Source organism: Macaca nemestrina, chromosome 15, assembly GCF_043159975.1.
Source record: "Macaca nemestrina isolate mMacNem1 chromosome 15, mMacNem.hap1, whole genome shotgun sequence".
NCBI lineage: Eukaryota > Metazoa > Chordata > Mammalia > Primates > Cercopithecidae > Macaca > Macaca nemestrina.
This window is the reverse complement of record NC_092139.1, coordinates 47,573,466-47,600,372: the sequence shown is the minus strand read 5'-3', so window position 1 is coordinate 47,600,372 and position 26,907 is coordinate 47,573,466. Positions and strand designations below refer to the sequence as shown.

Here is a 26,907-nt window from a genome sequence, read left to right as displayed (position 1 = left end):
CAAATGTGAAAAGATGGTTAACTGTGCCAGTAATCATGCAAATGAAAATTAACAATGAGACACCAGTGTTATCACAATACATTGACAAAAATTGAAAAGTGCCAGTTATGGTGAGAAAAAGTTAATATTCCTATATAGTAACATATATAGTATATATAGGAATATATAGGAATATTAATTTCTATTAATTAATATGTGTAGCAGTACTTTTTTTTTTTTTTTTGAGATGGCGTTTCACTCTTGTTGCCCAGGCTAGAGTGCAATGGCACGATCTTGGCTCACAGCAACCTCTGCCCCCCTGGGGTTCAAGTAATTCTCTTGTCTCAACCTCCCAAGTAGCTGGGATTACAGGCACCTGCCACCACGCTTGGCTAATTTTGTATTTTTAGTAGAGACAATGTTTCGCCATGTTGGCCAGGCTGGTCTCCAGCTCCTGACCTCAGGTGATCTGCCTACCTCAGCCTCCCAAAGTACTAGGATTAGAGGTGGATTAGAGGTGTGAGCCACCGCACCCGGCCTTGGCAGTATTATGTATAACATACATACACTATGTGTGGAAGTAGAGTAGTAGCTTTTTGGAATGCCAATTCGGCATTATCTATTAATATTTAAAATGAGCACACTACCTCTCAAATGAGCAAATTTACTTCTTGTCCACCCTAGCAAACCCTCATACCTGTTTTATAGGAAATATGTTCAAGGTTATCCCTTACAGTATTGCTTATTATAGCAAAATAATTAAAAACATCATAAATATCTATCCATATTTAATAATTAAATGGAAACCACTGTTGTAGAGACAACTCTCTTCCAACCTTGAGATTCTGGATTTTATTTCACGGTATGTCAGAAGACAATTCCAAACTTGAGATTCTTCGACTCTAAGTTTTGAATTGTAACTTAAAAGGCAGTTTGGTCAAATTTTAGATCCAGCAGCAGAATTACATGCTGTGTTATAATAAAAGCATTTAATCAAACAACATTTTTAATTAAGAAACTGTGCAGGGTGCTAGGGGCAAACTTGAAAAAAAAAAAAAAAAGAGGATGGAGCACTTTCTTCAGAGATCTTACAATCCATAGAATAAAATTCAATATATGATTGGGTGCTAACATAAGTTACAAGGGAGTACCACTTCCTGAAGATGTACCAAGAATGGATGGGTCATTGAAGGCAGTAGTATCCAGTGAGACCTAGAGGTAGGAAAGCAAATTTATTTCGTCATTTAACAGATATGTATTAAGTATCTGTTATAGGACAGGAACTATAGTAGGCATCGGCTCTAATGTTGAAACAGGAAAGACATGTCCTGGAAGGATGAATAACAATTGGATATTTGGAAAAGAACAGGAAAGCATTCCAAATTAGAAATACACAAATAAGTAAAATACATGGGTGTGAGAATGAGTAGAATGTACATACGGGGTAGGAGGATACTACCACTTCAATAAGAGCAGGATGTAGTGTGAAATAAATTGGTTAAGAAAAATAAGATTGGATTATTGAAAGGCTTAAATTGTCAGACAGAAGAAATTAAAAGAAACTTTACTGAGTGCTAGCAAATATCAAGCACTTTCACATCCATGATCTCATTTAGTTCTGAGAATAACTCTTCCCACTCCCCACTCACAACTGTGCAATTCAAAGAAAAACAAACACAACAATGTTTTGCCTGTTCATGGGGATGTTGGCATGGAATGAGTAAAGCATGATGGAAGATTTGGAGCTTGAGAAAATGATGATCCCCTTGACAGGGACAGAAAATTGGAGAGAGGATGGTGACTTGGGAGGGGGCACATGAGAAATAATGATTTAGTTTGTGGGGACATTAGGACTTAGAAATGACAGGAATATATTCAGGCCACCTTGCTGCCTATTTAATCACATTGCAGCCACTTCAACTACTGACAACAAAACAAGTAGTTTGAGTGTTTCCACTCTTCATCACAACCCTACGTGGAAACCTATCTATTGCAAAATTTCAGCCTTTCAACCAAAGTCACTCTGTGTCTCTAAGCTTAAAAGCTTTAGTGCCCTATTTCTAGAGGACATAATCACATCTTACACTCACCATTAACAAAGCCTTCATACTTTGTATGAATAGAATTAACTAAGTTAATGTATTCATTATACATTTTAGTTCATAAATTTTAGCATGCAAGAAATACAATTTTTTCAACATTGGAATGTAATTTCTGTTTAATGTCAAGCTAATACGTTTGATGTCAAGCTATTGTAGTGTTAATTTCTCTTTACTACCTCTCTAGCTCTCTCCCTACTCCTAGTCCAAGGAATGTTTTCTCATTTTGGGAAGAGAGCACAGAAAGCCTTGCAGTTACTTTGATGTTATATCCCAGTTATTCTACATTTATTCTATTGTCCAGATTGTAAGTCCTTTCTTTTCCTCCAACAACCAAGAAAATTTCTTTCTTTCTATCACATCATTTTTTTTTCTGAAGCAATGAGCAACTCACTGACTAAATTGGGAAAAGGCCACAGGTACAAAAAAGTACCAAGAAAAACCATCAGTTAATATTGTCATCAGTTAATATGTTCCACCACATATTCTCACTTATAATTTGTATTTCTCCAACATTATTTCTCACCTAATCAAGAATTAATCATAAAATAACATTTATTAGATACTTGCTATGTGCTAGGCACCGTGCCAGGCACACTGCATAAATTACTCAACTATCCTTCAAGGTTGCTCTTAAGCTCTTTACTTGTATCTACAGGAGGTAATTAGGCTTCTGGAAGGAATACTCTCAGCAAAGCTCAGTTATTTGGCCTTCTCTACTCAGTTAAACTTCATAAAAATTAAAATAAGTAACAGAACTATTCCAGAAAAGAATAAATAAAAGCCTAGTCCCCAGTAACTTTAGTTTTTATGGAAATTTTGCTATCTTTGCACTTGAAGAAGGAAGTGATGAGGAAGAGAGAATAAAAGACCACAAAATATCTTTTCAAGACACTGACACTAAATTATAGACTGTTTCAGAGCATCTGCTATATCTTAATATATATAACTAAGCCATTAGCCTATTACCAAATGTATAACAGTACATCAAAATGTATCTGTATTTAGAGACCTTGAAATATCCAGGTCTGATCTAATTATGCAGAAATAATGATCGTAAATCACTTATGTTAAGAGAGGAATGGAATAGCTCCTTTCTACGCGTGCAATTCTTGCTGTATGGATGCTACAATTATTGTATGACTGAGATGGCTCTCTAGGGAACCAAGGTGTTGTTCTCAGAGCATAGAGGTTGGGGGCAATAATGCCCATCACCCTCATCCTGTCAGGGATCTGGGGAAGAGAAAAGCTGTGTCCTTCAGAATGGGAAGAGCTTAAGTGAGCGGCAGTTAGAATTTATATTCTTGCCCTTAATGCCAGACAGAGCCAGGTGTGAAGGAAAGTTGCCCCCATATGGTTGAAAGTAAGATGGCACTCCCACCAGCGAGTAGGGAAAGGTTCCTGTGAAATTCTCCCAGGAAAAGGAATGAGCTGGGACCAGGCAGAAGGCAGTTGAGATATTATAACCAGAGATGTGTCAGTGTATATTGAACTGTGTCTATGCCTTTTATATATTTTTTCTTCTTTCTTGAATTACTAAATCTGTTTTGAAAATGCCAGTCAGTTTTACACGTGGTAAGCGTAACCAAGAAAAGAGGTTTCTAGGAAAAGGGGGTAGGAGCACTGATCAGAGTGAGAAAAAGCCAGAGAAAAAGTAAAGTTCAGCAGGAGCTGCTTCTTCCAGGGCTTACAAAGCGTAGCTTCTTCACTTTATTTCAATAAGGGAAGTGCTTTTCACACAGATGCTAATGCTACTTCCTTTAAAAAGATAGGTTTCGGCTGGGCACGGTGGCTCACTCCTGTAATCCCAGCACTTTGGGAGGCTGAGATGGGGGGATCCCGAGGTCAGGAATTCAAGACCAGCCTGGTCAATATGGTGAAACCCCATCTCTACTAAAAATACAAAAATTAGCTGGGTGTGGTAGCATGTGCCTATAGTTCCAGCTACTTGGGAGGCTGAGGTAGAAGAATTGCTTGAACCCGAGAGGCAGAGAGTGAGCTGAGATTGTGCCACTGCACTCCAGCCTGGGTGACAGAGCGAGACTCCATCTCGAAAAAAAAAAAAAAGGTATCTGCTAACAGAGAAAGAGAGGGGAACTTACATTTGTTATTAAGGTGCCATGTATTTAATAAAACAACAAACACTTTAAACTTTGATTCTATTCTGTCTTCACACATACTCCGAAAGGTAGGAACAGCATTTCTATTTTATACAAAACTGAGGCTCATGGAGGTTAAATAATTTAATACTTTATCCAACTTCTTCACATGGTTAAATAAGAAAACATGAAATGACTATTTCTAAACATCATTTGGTGGCGGGGCACAGTGGCTTACACCTGTAATCCCAGCACTTTGGGAGGCCAAGGTGGACGGAGCGCCTGAGGTCAGGAGTTTGTAACCAGCCTGGCCAACAACACTGTGTTGGCCAACACAGACGAGGCCAAACCTCGTCTCCACTAAAAATACAAAAATTAGCTGGGTGTGGTAACGGGTGCCTGTAATCCCTGCTACTCGAGAGCCACTGTGCCTGAGCCCCTATGCCTGGCCGATATTTTATTCTTCTAATCCTTTTCCCAATGCTAGGAATATATTCTATATGATTTATTTTGTCATTAGTTATTGGTCTGCCTTAGCTTCAGAGAATTGAGATTTTTGAACCAAGAAGTCCTAATAGGCTGAAAACACAGAATCATTTCAGTTGTCAATTGCTGCATTAACAACTCAAAACTTAGTGAGTTCAAGCAACAATGATTTATTAATCCTCATAATCTCATAATTCTGTGGGTTGACTGGGTGGTTTTTCACAGATCTCATCTGGACTCACTCTCATGCAGTTTCATGCAGCTGGTGGTCAGCAGAGACAGCTGGGATGGCTGGGCCTCTCTGTCCACATGGTCTGTTATTCCTTGCTTCTTCAGGACATGGTGGTCTCACGGCATTGCTCCAGGAGGATAAAAGAGGCTACAAGGCCTAAGGACTAGCCTTGGAAGTTGAAGTGTCATCTGCCATATTTCAGTTGGTCAAAGCAAGTCAAAAGCGTAGCCCAGACTTAAGGAGTGGGAAAAAATAATCTCCACCTCTTGATGGGAGGACTGGGCAAAGTCACATTGCAAAGCGATGGGAACACAAGGAGTTGTGATTCCCTGGGGGCCATTGTTGTAACAATCTGCAATAGTCCACCACCCTTAGGCCTCAATGATTCATGTCTCTTTCATGAATCTCATCCTCCCAAAATTACCCGTCTCATCTTATCATATCATCAAGCTCAGAATCCATGATCTCATGGTCTGTATGAAGTCAAGATGTCGATGAAGTTCCTTAGGTATAGTTCTTTAATTAAGGCACCTGTAAACTAAACAGACAAGTTATTCCCCTATGCCTTCACACACCCAATGTACACTGGAGAGACAGAAAAACCACATTAGACACTGCTGTCCTGAAAGGGTGAAGGAGAGACATATGAGTCACTGGTCCATGGCAATTTGGAAATCTAGCCAGGTGCATGTTGAAAGGTTCCTCTACTCCAGGGACAGGCAATGTTTATTAATTAGGACCCAGTTCTACCCTCTGGAAGTTGTTTCCTAATGTATTGATCTATTTGGCTCTTGGCAATACCCTCTGGGCTTGGCTCTGCCTTCTGAGTCATCCTTCTTTTACATAAGAAATGGCCCATGTTTGTGGCTGAGTAGCTGTCTCATGCTGCCTCCTATTCCTGGAAAGATGAAGGCCCAGAGGCCTTTTCTCATTTTGAACTGTCTCAATGTCTTTTAACCCAAGCTAGTGGCTTTTGTTCAACACAACACTTTTTAAAACCTTGTAAGTCTTCGATGAATCTGATGGGCTTCCCCTCCATGCCCCAAAAACCACCTGGACAATTCTTTTGGAGGCAGGAGGCTGTAGTGCTAGCTTCTTCCCTACCACTTCAAAATTCTTCTACCTCAGTAGAAGGGGAGGAGTAAATCAAAGCTGTAGTGTGCATAGGATGGTGTGTTTCATGTTATGTAAATTGATGTGTCCCATAAAATGTTGTGCACAAATCAGATTTTTGTTTTTTAAAAAATGGAGTTTATGTCATTATAGAAACTTGCCACTTAAAATCAACCTATTGTGAATCCTTTGGTAAGGTTTGGAGTGGCGATAGTATAGAAAGAAGAGCTCTGGAGTCAGAACTGCATATGAATACCACTCTGCCTTGTGACCTGGGACAAGTGACTTATTCTCACTTGGTGAGAACACAGATATTCTGTGCTTGCTATTTTGATGAGTTGTTATGGAGATTGAAGATAAAGTATCTAAAGAATCTAGGATATAATAAATTACAGTTAGAGCTATAATTCTAGAGCTGAATGAAACTTTAGTCCCCTTCCAAGGCTAACTCCGCATCAGACAGTTTTGATGGTATATGCTATTACATATATTCATTTATTCATGATGATCATGAACTACTGATCTATTATGTGCATTATGAAACATATCCCTAAAATAGAGATAATGAAGGAGATTTTTTAAAACCTCAGGCAAGTAGATCTAATATTTTCTTCCTGCACCTGGTAGATTGTGGTTTTTTACAGGCAGTGCTTGAATTTGTGGGAATTTCAGCATCCTGTAGAGGAAGTGATAAAACAGTGGTGGAGATCTCCAGCAATCACCAATGTTTCTCAAGTGGTACAAGACAAGCTACTCTAAAGTAGGACGCATTATTTGTAACAGAATGTTTTCCCTAGTAGCCAATGGAAACTTCTTTTTCTTTAGGTAAAAAATCTGAAAGCCTGAAATTTATAAAATAAACACCCTTGTAATAAGTTTCAAAACTGTTTTGGCTTGCACATCTTCTGCTGGAAATAATGAACAATTGCTGTTATCTTCATGTTATGTTTTAAGCTACTGAATAGTTAATTCCTTCAGTTATATGCTTATGCTTCCTTCCATTTTCCTAATTCTTTTATCTACACTTACCCTACTTTTGATTACTACTTTTAGCCCTGTAATTTTCATGTTACTCTTTGACCACTGACAGTTTGATTTTCTGGACCAGTGTATAATATAAACTTTACTCCATTTAATATCTATAATTTTCTCCTCTCACTCAAATACACATGACACTTTGTACTTCTGTGTCTGTACGTTCTGTACATACTAACTCTAATTTTATTCTGTGTACTTTGGGGAATGCAATAATGGGAATCTACCAAATCACATTGCTTTTTCTAGTTTACTTTTTCTAGTTGTGATAATGGAGTTTAAAAACTGCTAGACATTTTATGTGACTATAATACCAGTCATGATGTTTGATTTCTAATACACAAATATAATTAGGTTGAGGAATTTTCTTTGAAAGATACTATAATTGAGAGATGTCACATTACTGGCAAAGCATTAATAAGTACTAATAACATGAACTCTCTAATTATGTTTTACTTGCCATAGTCCCTTTTAAACTACTAATGTGTTAGGTTGGTGCAAAAGTAATTGTCGTTTTGGGCCGTGAATTTTAAATAATTATAGCTAGGCTTAAACACATCTTTGTTAATCAAAATAAGAACGATTACAATCAACACATTTTTGCCAAGGAGAAATAAGTTTGTGTTTTCCTGTAGTGTAAGAATCCATGCTTCCGGATTTGACAAACTCTTGGAAAGCATTTTCTGAATCTTGCTGGTTGTGGAGGCATTTTCCCCGCAAAAAGTTGTCGAGATGTTTGAAGAAGTGGTAATCGGTTGGCGACAGGTCAGTTGAATATGGCGGATGAGGTAAAACTTCAAAGCCCAATTCGTTTGACTTTTGAAGCTTTGGTTGTACAATGTGCGGTCAGGCCTTGTCCTGGAGAAGAATTGGGCCCTTTCTGTTGACCAATGTCGGCTCAGGCGTTGCAGTTTTCTGTGCATCTCTTCGATTTGCTGAGCATACTTCTCAGATGTCATGGTTTCACTGGGATTCGGAAAGCTGTAGTGGATCTGACTGGCAGCAGACCGCCAAACAGTGACCATGACCATTTTTGGATGCAAGTTTGGCTTTGGGAAGTGCTTTGGAGCTTCTTCCTGGTCACAATCTGATTGAGAAATGGTTCATTGTTAAGAAAACACTTTAAAATGATAGTTTTTCCAATTTTTATTCAGCTCATGAGGCACCCACTTATTAAGCTTTTTCACCTTTCCAATTTGCTTCAAATGACGAACAACCATAGAATGGTCGACGTTGGGTTCTTTGGCAACTTCCCATGTAGTTTTAACAGGATCAGCTTTGATGACTGCTCTCGAATGGTCGTTGTCAATTTCCAATCGCCGGCCACTATGCTCCTCATCTTCAAGGCTCTTGTCTCCTTTGCAAAACTTTTTTTTTTTTTTTTTTGAGACGGAGTCTCACTCTGTCGCCCAGGCTGGAGTGCAGTGGGTCGATCTCAGCTCACTGCAAGCTCTGCCTCCTGGGTAGCTCCCAAGTAGCTGTATCTACAGGCGCCTGCTACCATGCCCGGCTAACTTTTTTTTGGTATTTTTAGTAGAGATGGGCTTTCACCGTGTTAGCGAGGATGGTCTCAATCTCCTGACCTCATGATCTGACCACCTCGGCCTCCCAAAGTGCTGGGATTACAGGTGTGAGCCACCGCGCCCGGCCCTCCTATGCAAAACTTCTTGAACCACCACTGCACTGTGTGTTCGTTAGCAGTTCCCGGGCCAAATTGTGTTGCTGATGTGGCAGGTTGTCTTTGCTGCTTTACGACCCATTTTGAACTCAAATAAGAAAATCACTCAAGTTTGCTTTTTGTCTAACATCGTTCCATAGTCTAAAATAAACAGCAAGTAATAAGCAAAAAAAAGTGAAGTGAGAACGCCCATTAAAATGATGTATAACATAACCACATTTATTTAAGTAATGTATTCCAATATCAAATGGCAAATTCCAACAATGCAAAAACTGCAAGTACTTTCGCACTCACATGTAATATCCTGAAGGCATGTTAAATCCTTTAAAGCAGTAGGTTCCATATAATAATAATAATTATATATACCTAACATTTATTAAAAACTATGTATTAAGTACTGTGCTAAATATATAAATGATCTCATTTAATTATCATAACAATTAATGAAACAGTTACAAAATCAAGACTAGAATATAATCCTGTTTGACTTAAGGCCACAAGGTAGACCATGAGGCTCCATTGCCTCTGATGTTGGTCTCAATATAATCACTTGACAAACTTGGGATAAAGTTTTATTTATAATAACATTTAATATAACTTATCCATATCTTGAACCTAAGGAACAATCCTAATGTATAGAATAGTATTAGATATGTATCATCTTTAAAATAATTTGGTATGCCTTAATAATGCATTGCTCACCAGGCAGTTTTTGAATATTTATTTATTTAAGACAGGGTCTCGCTCTGTCATCTAGGCTGGAGTACAGTGGCACAATTTCTGTTCACTGCAGCCTTGATTTCCCGGGCTCAATGATCCTCCCACCTAAGCCTCCTGAGTGGCTTGGATTTCAGGCTCATGACACCACGGATGGCTAATTTTTGCATTTTTTGTAGAGACAGGGTCTCACTATGTTGCCCAGGCTGGTCTCAAAACTCCTGGACTCAAAGGAGCCGGCCACCTTGTCCTTCCAAAGTATTGGGTTTACAGGTGTGAGCCACTATACCCAGCTTAATTTTTATTTAGAATTTGCCAGTTATTTCTCTAATTTGACAGAGGACTAAATATGTATCAATCTGGGACCAGTTCCTATAAGGTCTAGATTACAAAGTAAACAAAACAGACGTAGAATTGTGAGGCCGCTGCCAAGTACTAAAGTTCATCGGTCAGTGAAAGAATAAAACATCAAATTAATAAATACAATGGGCCGGGTGCAGTGGCTCACGCCTGTAATCCCAGCACTTTGGGAGGCTGAGGCAGGCAGAACACCTGAGGTCAGGAGTTCAAGACCAGCCTGTTCAACATGGCAAAACACTGCCTCTACTGACAATAGAAAAATTCGCTGGGGGCAGTGGTGCATGTCTGTAATCCCAGCTCCTTGGGAGGCTGAGGCATGAGAATTGCTTGAACACGGAGGCAGAGATTATAGTGAGCCAATATTGCACCACTATACTTCAGCTTGAGTGACAGACAGAGTGAGACTCTGTGTTAATTAATAAATACTATGTCAGAAATAACATTAGAAAATTTATGACCTGTTCTTAAAAGCTTTTGACTTTTTGGAAATACAAAATTTTGACTATTTCATATTGGTTTGTGGCCAAATTCTTTAGCCTGTTAAATGTGAATGTATCACACATTTGAATTTTTTTTTACTTCCCAAAACATCTGATCATTTTTACAATGTATCAAATTTGTTTACAGCAATTGAAAATTTGTCAATCCTAGTAATGTAGTAAAGTTGAAACATTATGATGTGTTACCCTGTCATCTCATATTTTCAGACTTGTTTATCTAACAAAGTGAAGAAATTTCAAGCACTGTGCAAAAATAAAACATGCCAATGATTATGCATGTATTCTACATGATATATATAGTCTTTATAAAAATATGTATTAAAACTGGTTCATTAAAAATTCATTGAAAGGTATTTTCTCAAATTTCAAAGCCTGATATAATTATCAGTCTACATTTCTCAGATGTTTGTATCATTCAATTAATTTTTAGTATCTCTCTGACATATGGATGAGTCTATAAAAATATAAAATGTTGTATTTTCTCTTCTATGTTTTAATAGCTTCTATTAATAGATGACACTTATTTATATAGATACATTTAATTAAATACATTTCTAGCTCAGAAAGTTTTCCACTATTGTAATTAGCTCTATTATTTATGGAACTCTTTCATGTTATTAACTCAATTTCAGAATGCTTGATTAAAGTATATAGATTGTCTCTGGTGTCAAGTTCTAGCTTTACAGATTATCAGTGAAGGAATTATTTTTAACACATTAGGAACTCTAAATTCTAAATTATTGTCAACAATTACTTTTAGAGTTCTAAAAGTTTTCTAGAAGTTTTTTTAACAAGAAGTTGTATTTAGTGAAGAAAATGTTTTTAAATTTTATAAAAATATTTTGTATATTGCAGCTATCAGAGCAGAAAAACATAATAAAAGACAAAAGGAAAGAAATGTCACCACACAGGTAAATATTTGCTAAATCTTTACATTTTTTAATAGAAAATTTAGGCTATAGGCACTATTTTTATTCAGGATACTCAGAATTACTTAAAGAGGCAATTACTAACTATTGTCTACGTTTTTGTTTTTGTTTTTTAATTCTCAGTCAATATTATTCTTTCATTCATTCAACAAATATTTGCTTACTCAACTGTGAGAGGAAAAGACTGTCATCAGGCCTGAGTCTTCTAAGTTGTGGACTGTCTGATGTCCTAAATATTAGGTTGGTGCAAAAGTAATTGTGGTTTTTACCATTACTGTGAATGGTAAAAACCGCAATTACTTTTGCAAAATATTAAGACACAAAGAGCAGAGACCAGCCTGGCTTATAAAGTCACAGATGCTTATTAAACATTATCAATCTTATGATGTCTTTGCACAGTTTGGAAGTAGGGGATTCAAATTTTCAGTTTATTCTCAACCCAGCAATGATTTGCTCCTATAAATATGTCATTTCAAGTAAAGAAGTGACTTTCCATCTCACACTGAGTGAAACCAAAGCATTATAATAGCTTGCTTATTGGGCTCTATGGTCTTGCCCTAGTGTGTTTTTTTTCTCTGATATCAGCTCCTACTACTGTCTCCTTGACGTCTTTCCAGACACACTGGACTCCATGCTGTTCCTCAGAAACCCCAAGAATGTGCCCCCCTTTCCTGTTCTCTCTGCTTGGAATGCCTTTGCACCCAGATGTCCATACGGCTCCCTTCCTTCACCTTCATCTTTTCAGAAGGTCCTTCCCTGGACCTTCACTAAATTTACAATCACTCTCTCTAAAATTGCAAATCCTGTCAAACACCTTCTTCTATACCCCTTCCCTGCTGTATTTTTCTTCTCAAAATTATCACCATGTAATGTACAGTATTTTATTATATTTGTTGTCACTCTCCCTCCAGTAGAGTACAAACTCCATGAGAGCAAGGGTTTTGTGTGTGGTGTTCATTGCTGTTATCCTCAGGCACTAGAATAGTGCCTGGCACATAGTAGACACTCAGTAAATGTTTATTGAATTGATGAGTAAATCTTAAATCCAAATGGAGGAAGTAAACTATGAGAAATATTAATACAAATTAAAAACCCCTCTGTACATTGCAACCTTTTCTAAACCCCTCTGAATATAGCTCCTCTCTTATCACTATAACTACCACATCCCATAATTAGCAGTGGGATTATTGTTAGCAGAAATAGATGGGAGCTTCACCTAAATCTCAGTTTGTCTTCAGGCAAGTGGAGAATGAAGGAACATCCGTTTCATCAGGTGCTGAATAACACCTGAAATGCCCTTTGGAATCCTCTTACCGCTTGAGAACAAGGATGCTGCTCAGACCCATAAGCATCCACCCAATGCCCAGCATTAGAAGATGAGGCCTCCAGAGTAAAGATGGGAATGGGCCCCTTCCAACCTTGTAAAGCCTGGGACAAAAGAAAACTAAGAACTATTCTAAGATATTTCAGAATATTAGAAAGTAAAACAAAACAAAACACAATACAAAGCAAAACACTACCTTTGTGTCAAAGATTAGGGGTAAATGTTCCAGGATAGCCTGTTTGTAGATTGTATATCTCACTCAATTCCATTGGCCCAAGCACAGATGGTAGAAGTGGAAAGACCAAAGACTGCAAACACCTCTACTGCAAAGTGCCCATATATGCATGTTATCCTATAACAAAAATAGAGTATCCTCAGCTCACTGAACTTGCCATAGTGTTTCATGACTCCTTGCCAATGAGCAGGATACTATTTGGCTGAAAGCACACTCTCTCCATCTCTACCCCCAGTGTAGGCTTGGCAAATTCTGGTTATCTTCCATAATAATTACCATTTATATTATAATTTTAAAAATGCACTCACCTAGGTGGAGCTGCTCTTTCCATAGTTTTTCTCTCTTTCTGGCTTTACAACTCTACAACTTGCAAAAAAAAAAAAAAAAAAAAAAAAAAAAAAAAATTCATCTACTCCTCCATTCCCCAACAAAAACTTTTTGAAAACACACATACACACATGAAAAAAATGTTTAAAGATAATTTGTCTTGTGCCAAGGATCTAATATTTTCAGGAGTTCTGTGCGCTATTTCCTTCTACATTGAAGAATGATCCTGAATACAGATGTAATAAACCCCCAGGTATTTAATGTACTATTGGGAAGTAACTTAGGTCGCCTAAGGGAGCAACTTAAGTGTATGGCTAAGGGACCATTATTGTTGTACGACTTTCTCCTTAGTTCAGCTAAAAACAGGGTCCTAGTCACACGACCATGAAAAATTAGGCTCGCCGACACTTTGAAGGGTGAAAAGGGCAGGGTTTATTGGGTGAAAAGGAAAAAAGCGGGGGAAACAGGGACTTTCAGCAAAGCAAAGAGAATGTACTTCCTGCCAGTGGGCTCACAAATTAAATCCAGGTTACCAACCCCGGAATAAAAGAGTCCAGACTCCTCCTCCCTGCAAATGGCAGGAACTTCCCGAGGCTTCACCCCATTCACCCAGGATGCAGCCCAGTTCGAGTTTCTCCAGGGACCCTTTTACACTTGGCTGTCTGATTACCCCCTCTGCAGAAGTACGTCTAACTGCTGTTAAAATAAGGGTAAGAATGAAGACCGATCTTAACTGTTTCCTGCTGACAGGGGGCGCTGTTCTGGGGAAACGGCAGTTGGAGCTCCCCAGAGGTCTAGCTAAAGGTCCCCCGCAGAAAGGGCCATCCTCCAAGGCTCCAGTTGCATGACCATTTGGAGTTCGATGGCCTGAAGGTGAGAAGAGACAAACCAGGTTATTAGAAAACACGTATCAAAAAGAGAAAAAAGGTAAGGACACATCAAAATTCCCAAGGCCTTTTACCAGTTTGCACAGGGAGAGGGAGGCCAAAAGCCTGACTGGTAAAAAAAAAAAAACAAAACTTTTACCCTTTTGCCAGCATATCAAGCTTCTGGGTTCCCTTCCCCTGAGCCCAGTCTTAGGCCAACCAGTCTAAGGTTTGGGAAATTAACTTTTCCCACTTTGGAGGATGCATCTGACAGGAGTGTCCTGAGTACAGAGACACAGTTACCTATCAGTGAAAACAGGACAGAGGAGGAAAAAAGGAAAAAAGAAGGCTTTCACTGCAAGCCTCCCAGGTTTAAGTGATTCTCCTGCCTCAGCCTCCCAAGTAGTTGGGACTACAGGCACACGCCACCACACCCAGCTAATTTTTGTATTTTTAGTAGAGATGGGGTTTCACTATGTTGGGCAGGAAGGTCTTGATCTCTTGACCTCGTGATCTGCCCACTTCAGCCTCCCAAAGAGCTGGGATTACAGGTGTGAGGCACCGCACCCAGCCAATAAGGCTTTTTTAAAAAAGGAGTCCCAGGGGTTCAGGATGCATTCAAAAGGGATATAGACTGAAGATGAATGGCTACCCATCTAGAAAGAGGGGAGCAGACATACCTGGTTCCCTTCTCTTCCTAGCACATACCTGGGGGCATGTGAGGGAGAGAAGGAAGAGTGTCCTCTTTCCGTCTTCTGTCCTTGCATCATCAAGTCCCAGTGACCCTGGCAGGTGCCATCCATAGGTGCCAAAGTGGCTTGCACCCATGCAGCAGGGAGGGCCTAGATAATAGGAATTAGCTGCTCTCACCTATGTCTCTATTCCGTCTACCATCAGTAGCCTTGGAGTTCCCTAGACCTCATTTATGCTGTGGATACTAGCATGATCCTTATCCATGAAATGGGAGGCTTGGCTTTATTGGCAGGAATTAGCGCTGCTTCCCTGCACTGTCTTTTAACCTCTGTTGTTGCCTGCCTCTGGATTCCTTAGATCCAGTTTTCTTTCCTAGGGCTTTGACCTGAAGCTTGGAATTGAGTTTGGGATAAAAATGTGTCTTGGGAGGAGTACATGGACTCCTTATCAGAAGCCAAACGCTAAGGTGAAGGTGTGGAATTGAATCCTCCTCCAACAAGGGAGAGAAAAGGATGTCTTGTGACATGCCCAGATAACCGGTGGCTACAGTTATGCTTGCTAAGATTTGGGTGCATGGTGCTTAGCTTTGGTTAGCTCCCTTGGTTCTTCCTTTCCCAAAAAGGAAACCTCTGTGTAATGAGCATCCTGTTTATTTCCATCACCTGGCAGGATTTAAAGGATAATTACTCAGAACTAGAATACTGATCCAGATTTTTACATTACCCATCCCTTTTGTTCTTTCTGAGCTGCAGGTGGAGATTGGTTGGTTGATTGATTGATTGGTTGGTTCACAGGAACAAGCAGAGTTAGTCTAAAAATATAAACAAAAACTTAAAAACAACTAATGGGTCTAGAATTTAATCACAAATCTATGATGAGTTTTGAAACATAATTTCTCTCTCTCCAGTCCTCATTTTTGTTAAAAAAAAAAAAAAATCATGATAGGACTGAGTTGTTTGCAAAATATATTTTAGTCTTATCCTTCGCCTGATTATTTGCATAAAGTACAGCAAGAATAACTATTTCTACATAGGCTAGATTTTAGTCCTATCCTTGGCCTGATTATTTGCATAAAGTACAGCAAGAATAACTATTTCTACATAGGCCTTTTAGGCTGGATTTGATGGAACTCTGTTCCACAAGGAATCTCAGATAAAACCTTTTAAATCTGAGCCCAATCATCCTGAGCCCAACCATCCTCAAATACCTGTGAGTTGTGTGATCCTCTCCTCTTAAGGTCCCAAGATAAACGTGGGGCTCCTGGGCCTGTTAGGAAGTGACATTCTTTACTGACCACAGGTCAGGAACCCTATACAGGGACTGCATAAATGAGGGTATGAGGTCAGTTTTTTTCTCCAGGGGGCTTTCATCAGCTGTGCAAATTGAGCTTGCCTCCTTAAAGGGAAGCATATCCTTTCAGTCAAAGCCTTGGTGAAACAACCAGTTTCTCCAATTGTGTCCTGTCGCAAAAGAAAAATGGAGTCTTTTTTTTTCTTAAGATGGAGTCTCACTCTACTGCCCAGGCTGGAGTGCAGTGGCTGCCATCTTGGCTCACTGCAAGCTCCGCCTCCTGGGTTCACACCATTCTCCTGCCTTAGCCTCCCTCCTGAGTAGCTGGGACTACAGGCGCCTGCCACCACACCCGGCTAATTTTTTGTATTTTTAGTAGAGATGGGGTTTCACCGTGTTAGCCAGGATGGTCTCCATCTCCTGACCTCGTGATCCACCCACCTCAGCCTCCCAAAGTGCTGGGATTACAGGCGTGAGCCACTGCACCTGGCCGAAAAATGGATTATTATTGCTCTGATGCAAATAACTATATTGCCATAAGTTAAAAATACTCACAGATAATTTCTGAATTCTAGAGGAACTACGCAGAGAAACCAAACATGCTCCAAATTTTGTTCACAGGAGTATACCTTACTCAATTATTAAGGGCCATAAATAGTGCAAAATAAATTTTCTTGACTCTGAAAAACAAAAGGATTAGCCATATTCCAAGAAAAAGTCAAAAAGATTGCTTCAGCTTTCTGAGTTTAGCCCATTAATTCTTGATTCACATGATATTCATGAACATTCAGCTCTTCATGAGTCCTGTATATTTTTCTTTATTCCAATGTTGAAATATCCAGTTATTAGAAGCCTGTATTTGAGAGTACCTGTCAAAATTATATAGCTCATTATAAATCATCTTTTGAAAGGATTAAAACCAGACAATTGTCTGTGAATAACAAAATGTCTAGGGTAGTTACAGTTAGAAACACAATTGACAAAGAAATTTGATTATCTCCATAGTTTACAGTAACTTAGCATAACAACGTTAATTATCATTGATAGCATATACTCAGACATTAAAATCTTAGCAATCCCATAAAATTTTGGAACATATATTAGCATTATTCATGAAAATATATTCTAAAGAATATTGAACATCATTTTGGCAATCGCATTTAACTAACCAAGTCAAATCATCCTGTTTACCTCTCTTTTCTGGGTATTCCAGGGGCCCTCTGAAGTATCCAAAAGCTAGGTGTCAGGAAAGACAATTTCGAACCTGACATTTGATTTTGGGAAGCCTATTCAATATGTTAGCAGTTTAAAACACTTGATGTTATGAAACAGAATTCCAGATTGACATAAGTCATTTATTTTGCTGAAATGATGAATCAGAAATTTAAAGAAGCAAAAAACTTGTATAACCCTTTACAAATTTTGCCAAAGAGCAAATCTGTGCCCCAAGAATACCCTGTTGTGTTTTCATTCCAATGCACAACCCAGAGAAAAACCATACAATATCCCCCTTGAATCTAATCAATATATTCACACCCAGAACTTCTTCTGCAAGATTAATTTCCACAATCCTTCCACCACTTGTTTGAACCTTCAGCTTTATCCTATCTAATTTAAAACAATTCTTTAACCCTAGGCAAGAATTTACATTTTCATGCCTTTTTATAACCTTTTATTCAAAACACATTTTAGGCTGGGTATGGGGGCTCACACCTGTAATCCCAGAACTTTGGGAGGCAGAGGTGGGCAGATCACTTGAGGTCAGGAGTTCAAGACCAGCCTGGGCAATGTGGCAAAACCCCATCTCTACCAAAAAGACAAAAATTAGCAAGGTGTGATGGCATGCACCTGTAATCCCAGCTACTCATGAGGCTGAGGCATGAGAATCACTTGAACCTGGGAGGCAGAGATTGCAGTGAGCTGAGATTGTGCCACTGCACTCCAGCCTGGGTGACATGGTGAAACTATGTCTTTGGAAAAAAAAAAAAAAAAAACCAGGCCAGGCGCAGTGGCTCACACCTGTAATCCCAGCATTTGGGAGGCTGAGGTGGACGGATCACAAGGTCAGGAGATCGAGACGATCCTGGCTAACACAGTGAAACCCTGTCTCTACTAAAAATACAAAAAATTAGCCAGGCACGGTGGCGGGCACCTATAGTCCCAGCTATTCAGGAGGCTGAGGCAGGAGAATGGCATGAACTGGAGGCAGAGCTTGCAGTGAGCCAAGATCATACCACTGTACTCCAGCCTGAGCAACAGAGCAAGATTCTGTCTAAAAAAAACAAAAAAACAAAAAAAACAAAAATATTTTATTGTTCTTACACACTTTACATGTAAATCTATTTTCAGTAGTTTCAATTACATGTCATAATGGTAACTTTTAGCAATTTTTAACTTTAACATAAACCCTGGTAAGTTGTTTTAATTGTGTGCTAGGTGCAGCCAAGGTTTGACTCCTTCTAGCATTAATTAAGGGCATGGTTAGTTCCGTATGTCCCCGAGCCTTACCAATTGTGGAGCAGGCAAGTCAAATAGTTCTCAAAACCCAAAAGGCAGTTTGTAACCTTAAAACATTTAACAAGCCTTGCATGTAACCTGCATCATTTAGTTCACCTATTTATATTTTGATGACATTTGCTTTTTACCAATAATCTTTAAGGCTGTTTTTATTTCTCAAAGAGTAAAGTCACATGAACTGAAAGTTACCACAGCTTTTATCTTCTCTTTGAAAAATATTTGATCCAAGTGCTTGTCTTCCTTTAGGCCAAAGTAACTAGAAGTCTTTTTACAGACGTCACATACATAACACATACATAGCTACAAAGACAGGCAGAAGAAAACCCAGTGGAGGTGGAGCCCTGTAAGAGACAGGGCTAGGAAAACATGCAGATATCAAACCAGAAAGGACTCATTCCCTAAGGCAGGATTGCTAAACAAAGCTTTGCCGTGGGGTTACAGGCCATACCCCCAGGATATAAAATAAGATGGAGGCCTGCTGCAAAGTTTGCTGTGGAAAGCTGTGCAAAGTACACGAGATGGGCTACAGCTTAAAACTAACCTCACAAATCCTCTCTCACAATTAAAACTCTACAGAAAGTATAAACAGTGATAGTTGGGGTGCCTGGCCTAGTAAAATGTTTTCCAAAAAGAAAAAAAAAAACATTAATTAAGAGTTAACTGCTGAAGGGGTAGAGAAGGAAAAAGGATGCCAGAGAGGAAGAGCCTTTTATTCTTATGCAAATAGTTCCTCCACCAGAGAGAAACATTGCAGGGGGACAAAGCTGAACTCTCTGGTTGGGGGAGTGGAGACTCCATGGGTGCATGGTAGGGAATGCCAGCCAGCTGCATGGGCGCCTTGAGGCCCCCAGCAGCTACTGTTGGCTCATTACTGCCCTGTGTGGTCACTGGACACCATGCACACATGCAGCAGACACATCCATGCACCACACATGTCCATGCACCTCAGCTAGTAGGAAAGGATGAGCAGGGAGCTGCCTTGCCTAACCATCCCGCACTTGCACCTGTGGCCATTGGGATGGGTGTGGCCCATATCCAGTATTGTAAAAGAAAAGATAAGTGCTATTACTGTCCTGAAAGTAAGAAGAGGAATGCCGTAGGACCAGAAGGCTCAGAAGCAACAGTGAGAGGTTTTGAGTCGCCATTTTACTCACCCTTCCTTGAGTCCCATGTTGGGCACCAAAGCTGTTATAGGACTTTCTGCTTAGTTCAACTAAAAACAGGGTCCTCGTAATAACCATGAAAAATTAGGCTCACAGACACTTTGAAGGGTGAGAAGGGCAGGGTTTATTGGGTGAAAAGAGAAAAAAAGGGGGAAACAGGGACTCTCAGCCAAGTGAGAGAGTGTGCTTCCTGCCCGTGGGCTCACAGATTGAATCCCAGGTCACTAATCCCAGAACAGGAGAGGCCAGGCTCCTCCCACAGTAAACCAGCATGAACTTCCAGAGGCTCCACCCCATTCTCCCAGTGCGCACGTTGGTTGGAGTTTCTCCAGGGACTCCTTTATGGGTTTGTCTCATTATGACAGCCGTGACCACCATGAGCAACAGTGAAAACTCTGAAAAGAAGGAAAAAGTCACCTGGCTCACAGCGCTTAGCAGTTTCACCAGAGTGTTCAGTTCCATCTCTTCTTCAGTTAAACAGACACAATCTTTTTGTTTTTAGATTAACATCTTGGTCCAATAGATAATTAATTTGACTAACAAATAGGATATTTCAGTTCTGGTAAGTTTTAATTCTTTGATACTATCTGAGCAGCCTGAGGGGCTGTTTCCTGAGAAAGGAACCTGGTAGTAAAGATAGCCTCAAGATTTCACTTACATTGTCTTATTGGGCATTTAGTATAAAATTTAGAAATCTTACTTTAGGTCATTATATTCAGAATTTATATTCAGTACCATATCCTTACAGTTATATAACAAACTCTATAAAATCCCTTCATATATACCATTTATTCCTCCTAACATCTTTGTGAAGGATGTTAATTGGTTATTTAAATGGTTAATTATCCCCCATTTTGCATATTAGAATAAACAAGCCCATTCCGATTTAAGAGATCTTAGTATTACAAATTATCACTATATTCACTCATGCAGCACAATGCCTACAATGTACCCCACACAGTTACTGGAATTTGGAATTTCTAAAAGGTTCTAAATGTGTTTTTTTGCTTTGTGAAACCTGTTTGATATTACTTAAACTTGGTTGTAAGCTTCTGACAGGCAAAACAGTATGTTTTCACCTTTTTTAGTGTGATGCTTTGCATGTGGTAGATACAATAAAGGTTTACAGGTGTAATTCAATACACCTACTACCATATATTCAAGACTTGGCTATAAAATGTGTGCATTCTCCATCCCTGGGATGCTTTTTTTCTTTCTTTCTTTTTTTTTTTTTTTTTTTTTTGAGACAGAGTCTCGCTCTGTCATCCAGGCTGGAGTGCAGTGGCGTGATCTTGGCTCACTGCAACCTCCACCTCCCGAATTCAAGAGATTCTCCTGCCTCAGCCTCCCCAGGCTGGGACTGTCGGCGCATGACACCACACCTGGCTAATTTTTTGTATTTTTAATGGAGACAGGGTTTCACTGTGTTTCCATCTCCTGACCTCGTGATCCATCCACCTTGGCCTCCCTAAGTGCTGGAATTACAGATGTGAGCAAATACACCAAATTTTCTTTCTAATCAGTATTTTCTTTCTAATCACCTAACTTCAGGGTCATACTTCTCCAAATGTTACCTTTCCCTTCATCTTAACTGAAACCTCGTTGTCTCCTGACGACTTCTTCCCCTGTAACTCTTTTAAGCATTTTCTCCCACAACCCACTTATATTGGTTCAGGATAGGGTAGCAGGTATCCTTCTCCCTCCCTATTGCCACATTCTTATTGGGAAAGTAGTAAGAGATGAAGACAGAAGCGTAGCTTGTGGTCTTTCTCTCCCAGGAGCAGAGAGCTCCTGTCTGCATTGGAGATTTCAGTATTCATGAATCGTAGCAGCTCAGTTTCATTACTTACATCTTCTTGCTTCTAATAGTCCCATCCTCCTCAACACTGCCATGGTCATAATCTTAACTGTGCCTGTTCCAAATGAAAATTTCAGGTATCCAAGTCTCTGATGGCCACTGATATCTTTCCAGGTTGTTCCATAAATGCTTCAATCCCACCAGGACCTCAAATCGATTTGCCCTTTTTACTGCTCATTGTTCCCCTCACATGCTCATTTCCCTTATTACTTGGCTGAGAGTTGATGCCACATCACCACAGGACCACAGGACCTTTTCCAAAGCCTGTGGGAACAAAGCTATTTCAGAAATTAGGCTTTAAAAAATTGTGGTCAAATACACATAACATAAAATTTACCATTTTAACAGTTTTTAAATGTACAGCTCAGTAGTGTTAATTATATTCACACTGTTGTGCCACTAATCTCCAGGACGCTTCATCTTGCAAAACTGAAACTCTATATCCATTAAAAACAAAACAAAATGAAAAAACTCTCCATTCCCCTCTCACCCCAGACCCTGGCAATCAACATTCTACTTTCTGTCTCCCTGAATTTGACTACTTTAGGTACCTCATCTAAGTGTTCATACAGTATTTGTCTTTTAGTAGTTGACTTATTTCACTTGGCATAATCTCCTCAAAATCTATGCATGTGTCAGAATTTACTCCTTTTTAAAGCTGAAATATGTAATCATACTTTGTTCGTTCATTCATTCATTAATGAATGCTGATTACTTACACATTTTGGCTATTGCAAATAATGCTGCTATTAACATGGGCATACAAATGTCTTTTCAATACCCTGCTTTCAATTCTTTTGGGCACATACTCAAAAGTGGAAATACTGGATTACACAGTAATTCCATTTTTAATCTGTTGTCTGATCATCATTTGTTTTCCACAGTGGCTGCACCATTTTACATTCCCACCAGTAGTCCACAAGTGTTCTAATATCTCCAGCACTTGTTTTTGTTGTTGTTGTTGTTTTGTTTTGTTGTTGTTGTTGTTGTTTTTGAGATGGAGTCTAGCTCTGTCATCCAGGTTGGAGTGCAGTGAGTAGCATGGTCTTGACTCACTGCAAGCTCCGCCTCCCGGGTTCATGCCATTCTCCTGCCGTAGCCTCCCAGTAGCTGGGACTACAGGCACCGGCCACCATGCCTGGCTAATTTTTTGTATTTTTAGTAGAGACAGGGTTTCACCATGTTAGCCAGGATGGTCTCGATCTCCTGACCTCATGATCTGCCCTCCTCAGCCTCCCAAAGTGCTGGGATTACAGGCATGAGCCACCACGCCCAGGCCTGTTGTTTTGTTTTTATTGTAGCCATTCGAATAGGGTGTAAGGTGGTAGATCATTGAGGTTTTCATTTCCGTTTTCCTAATGATTGGTGATGCAGATCATATTTCCATGGGCTTGATGTCCATTTGCATATCTTCTTTGCAAAAATGTCTATTCAACTCATTTGCTTATTTTTTAATTGAGTTTTTATTTGGTGAGTTGTAGAAGTTTTTAAATATATTCTGGATATTGACTTCTTATCTAATTTGCAAATATTTTCTCCCATTCTGTAGGTTGTCTTTTCACTCTGTGGATAGTATCGTTTCATACACAGGGATTTTAAATTTTGATGTAGTCTAACTTATCAATTTTTATTTTTGTTGCCTGGGCTTTTGGTGTCATACTAAAACTGACCCAATAGTTCCATAGATAGTTTTTTGGATAAACATAGAAATTGACCCTTCTGGTCTTAAAGCTTGAAACTTATATTTGTTTTATCTGAGTTCTGTTCTCAGGAAACCACCTTTAGGCCTCTCAAAAAAGTGTCAAAGAACTGAAACTCATCAGATCACCACATCCAGGCAATGAGATGCTGGCCCCCTCATTCACCATGATTGCTTGCCCCTCCCTAGTTCCTGTTTTCTTATACATTGTTTCATTTCTTCTCTGCTATATAAACCCTTGGTTTCAGTTGGTCAGAGAGACGGATTTGAAACTGATCTCCCATCTCCTCACTAAAGCCTTCTTCTTTGGCAATACCAATTGTCTCAATCGTTGGTTTTCAGTGCATTGGCTTTCTGTGTGGCATGCAGTAGGGCCTAGACTGAAACCCTGGTGTTTCAGTAACAGTAGCCAAGAAATCATTACCAAATCCAATGACATGAAAATTTTCTCCTATGTTTTCTTCTAAGTATTTTATAGTTTTGTGTCTTGTATTTAGGTCTTTGATACACTTTGAGTTGACTTTTGTATGTGGAATAAGGTAAGGTCCAATTTCATCCTTTTGCATGTGGCTATCCAGTTTTCCCAGCACATTTTCTTAAAAAGACTGTCTTTCTCCACTAAATGGTCTTGGCACTCTTTAATATCATTTGACCGTATATGAGAAGCTTTATTTCTGGGCTATCTATTCTGTTGCATTGGTCTATATGTCTATCTTTGTGCCACACTCTTTTGACTATTGTAACTTTGTAATAGGTTTTGATATTGGGAAGTTTGAGACCTCCAACTTTATTCTTCTTTTTCAAGATTGTTTTGGATATTCAGAGTCCCTTGAGATTTCATTTGAATTAAAAAAAAAAAAAAAACTCTATTTCTGAAAAAAAAAATGTCATTGGGATTTTTATAGGGATTGCATTAAATATGTAGATCGCATTGGATAGTATTGACATCTTAGCAATATTAACACTTCCAATCCATGAACACAAGGTATCTTTCTGTCACAGGATCCTTGGGGTGTCATTTTTCCAGCTGGAAGCCTCTGTGGCTGGTGGCACCTTTGCCCACGTTTTGCTCAGGCCTGCTGAGCTCATTCCAGCCACTTGGCCTGGCAGGCTGCACTTGGCTCATGCTACCAGCCTGGACTCCACAACTGCCAAGGGCGAGCCAAGCATGGAGTGGCAAGGGGTACATGAGTGAGCACAGGGTCCAGCCACTGTGCACAGCCAGGCACACTGGCTGCTGTGGTAGAGTGGACAGCTACAGGCACTGGCACAGGCAACAGCTTCATGCAAACCTGTGGCTGGATCAGATGCACTGCAAGTGGCTTTTGCCGTGGGCACCTGTGTATGGATGAAGGGAATACAGTGGTGCCCAGAAGCTTGGAGATGCCAGAAACCACAGTGCCCCAAAGAGGGTGTCACAGCCCTGGCTCGGGGAGCCGCTAAGTCTGGGCTCCTAGAAGGGCTGCAGCTCTTCTCTTCTTCTCATTGCCTGCAGTGTGGGGGGCATGTTTTAGCCCTTTTTGTATTACAGCTCTTTCAGTCCCACCATTCAGCGGGTCCCAAGTTCTTGTTCTGCATCCAGGAAGAATGAGGTATGCAGACAACTGGAGGGTAAGCAAGGTGAAGAGGTGCTTCACTGAGTGACAGTACAGCTTTCAGGAGACCCAAAGTGGGTAGCTCCTTTCCGCAGGCAGGTGGTCCTGATGAATGCAGCTCTCAGTGGAGAGGAGATCCAGAGTGGGTAGCTCCTATCTGCAGGCAGGTCATCCCATCATCTCTATAGCCCTCAGTGGAGAGGAGATCCAGAGTAGGTAGCTCCTATCTGCAGGCAGGTCGTCTTGATGTCTGCGTGAGTCTGGCTGAGTCCTGGGGTTTTTATGGGCTCACAAGAGAGGAAGTGCATGCTGATTGGTTCATGGGTAGCCATGGGTGGGCCTAAAAAAAGCACCGTAAGTTCTCACTCCCAGCTGCAGATTCCACTCGGAAGGGATCCTGGCCCCCAGGCTTCAGGTCCTTCCTGGCTTGAAGATGGGGTTTCACTGGGGACCTGCCCTTTCCACCCAGGAACCTGTCTGCCTCCTGCTGCCATCTACATGTCATCCATGGTCCCCAGGCTGTTCATGTGGAATGGCACCTACGGACCTGCATTGAGCCATCCTCAGCACCCCCTCGGCCTCCCTTCCATGCTTGTCAGTGCCCAAAGTCCAGAGAGGGCTGAGGCAGCAGGGGGCTGGCATGTCAGCACCCCCCAAAGTGCACACACACCAGCTGGGTTGCAACAGTACCCAGGCTCCGCCTCAATTTTGCTCCAAAATCACAGCAGGTACCAGGTGCTGGGAGAGGCCAGGCAGTCGGAGCAGGCACTTCCGAGCCCGTGGGGATGGGAGGGTTTTTCGCCCTGAGAGTACAGGGATGCCTGGGTCTGCAGCCGCAGCTGGGCAGCAACAGCTGTGCCCAGGAAGGTGGGGCTCCCACCTGGCCAACTCGGAATGGGGCGTGGCTCCCTCCTATTCCCAGCTTCCACTGACTCTGCAGAGCACACAGCCCTGAGCGTGCCTCCCCTGCTGCAGCTGGCATTTCTGCAGTGGCTGCTCCAGGCGGCCACCACCACCATCATTTCCATTTGTCAGTGTCTTTAATTTCTTTCAGCAAGTTTTATCGTTTTTTTAATACAAGCCTTTTGTCTTCTTGGCGAAGTTTCTTTATAAGTACTTTATTCTTTTTTAGCCATTTTAAATGGAATTGTTTTCTCAATTTCCTTATTGACTTCTTCATTTGTAGTATATAGAAACACAACTATTTTGTATTGATTTTGTATTCTGCAACCTTTGTTTAAACTTTGTTTATATGTAGCAGTTTTTTTGTGTAGAATCTCTAGGGATTTCTACATATGAGATTATGTAGAACATAATTCTGTGAACAGATAATTTTACTACTTCTTTTCCAATTTGGATAACTTTTATTTTTTTCTAACTTTTCCCTAGATAAATTTATTTCCTAATTGCTCTGGCTAGGACTTTCAGTACTATGTTGAATGAAAGTAGTAACACTGGGTATCCTTGCTTTGTTCCTGATCTCAAAGGAAAAGCTTTCGGTCTTTAACCACTGAATATGATATTAACTTTAACCATTGAGTATGATATTAACCATTGAGTATGTAACACTTCATATAGGGTCTTTATTTATTATATTAAGGTAATTTCCTTCTATTCTTTGTTGTTGAATGCTTTTTATCACAAAAGCATGTCAAATGTTGTCAAATTCTTTTCCTACATCAATTGAGATAATAATGTGCTTTTTTTCTCTTTCATTTTGTTAATGTGACATATTACATAATTTCCATGTGTTGAACCATCCTTGCATATCAGAAAAAAATCCCACTTGGTCATGGTATATAATTTTTTAATATGCATTTAATTTATATGGTATATAAATTTTTAATATACAGTTTGCTAATATTTTGAAGATTTTTGCATCAATATTTATCAGAGATATTGGTCTATAGTTTTCTTTCCTGGTAGTGTCCTTGTCTAGCTTTGGTATTGGGGTAATGCTGGCCTCATAGAATAAGTTTGAAAGTGTTCCCTCCTCTGCAATTTTTTGGAAGAGTGTGAGGCAGAATTCAAAGTATTAAAAAACTTTTAGAAATGTAAACATATATCTATAAGTATATATTAAAATGTAAATAGTGTAATAATGTAAAATAAT

The 26,907-nt window shown here is 39.9% G+C and overlaps 1 protein-coding gene across 7 annotated transcripts in view; it reads left to right on the top strand.

The window, feature by feature from the left end:
- Positions 1–26,907, top strand: part of LOC105481639 (SEL1L2 adaptor subunit of SYVN1 ubiquitin ligase) — a 137,690-nt gene that overhangs the window by 19,744 nt on the left and 91,039 nt on the right. For 5 of the 7 annotated variants that reach the window (XR_011613536.1, XM_071079691.1, XM_071079693.1 and 2 more), the window contains exon 2: positions 11,154–11,209. The exons of 1 other annotated variant lie outside the window; for it this stretch is intronic. Coding sequence is in view for 4 of the 6 variants with exons in the window: in XM_071079691.1 (XP_070935792.1) it covers positions 11,154–11,209 (56 nt within the window). In the remaining 2 variants the exon portion in view is untranslated. Of the gene's footprint in view, positions 1–11,153; positions 11,210–13,863; positions 14,041–26,907 lie in introns of all 7 variants that reach the window. One more of the 7 variants, XM_071079694.1, reaches the window with a different exon arrangement.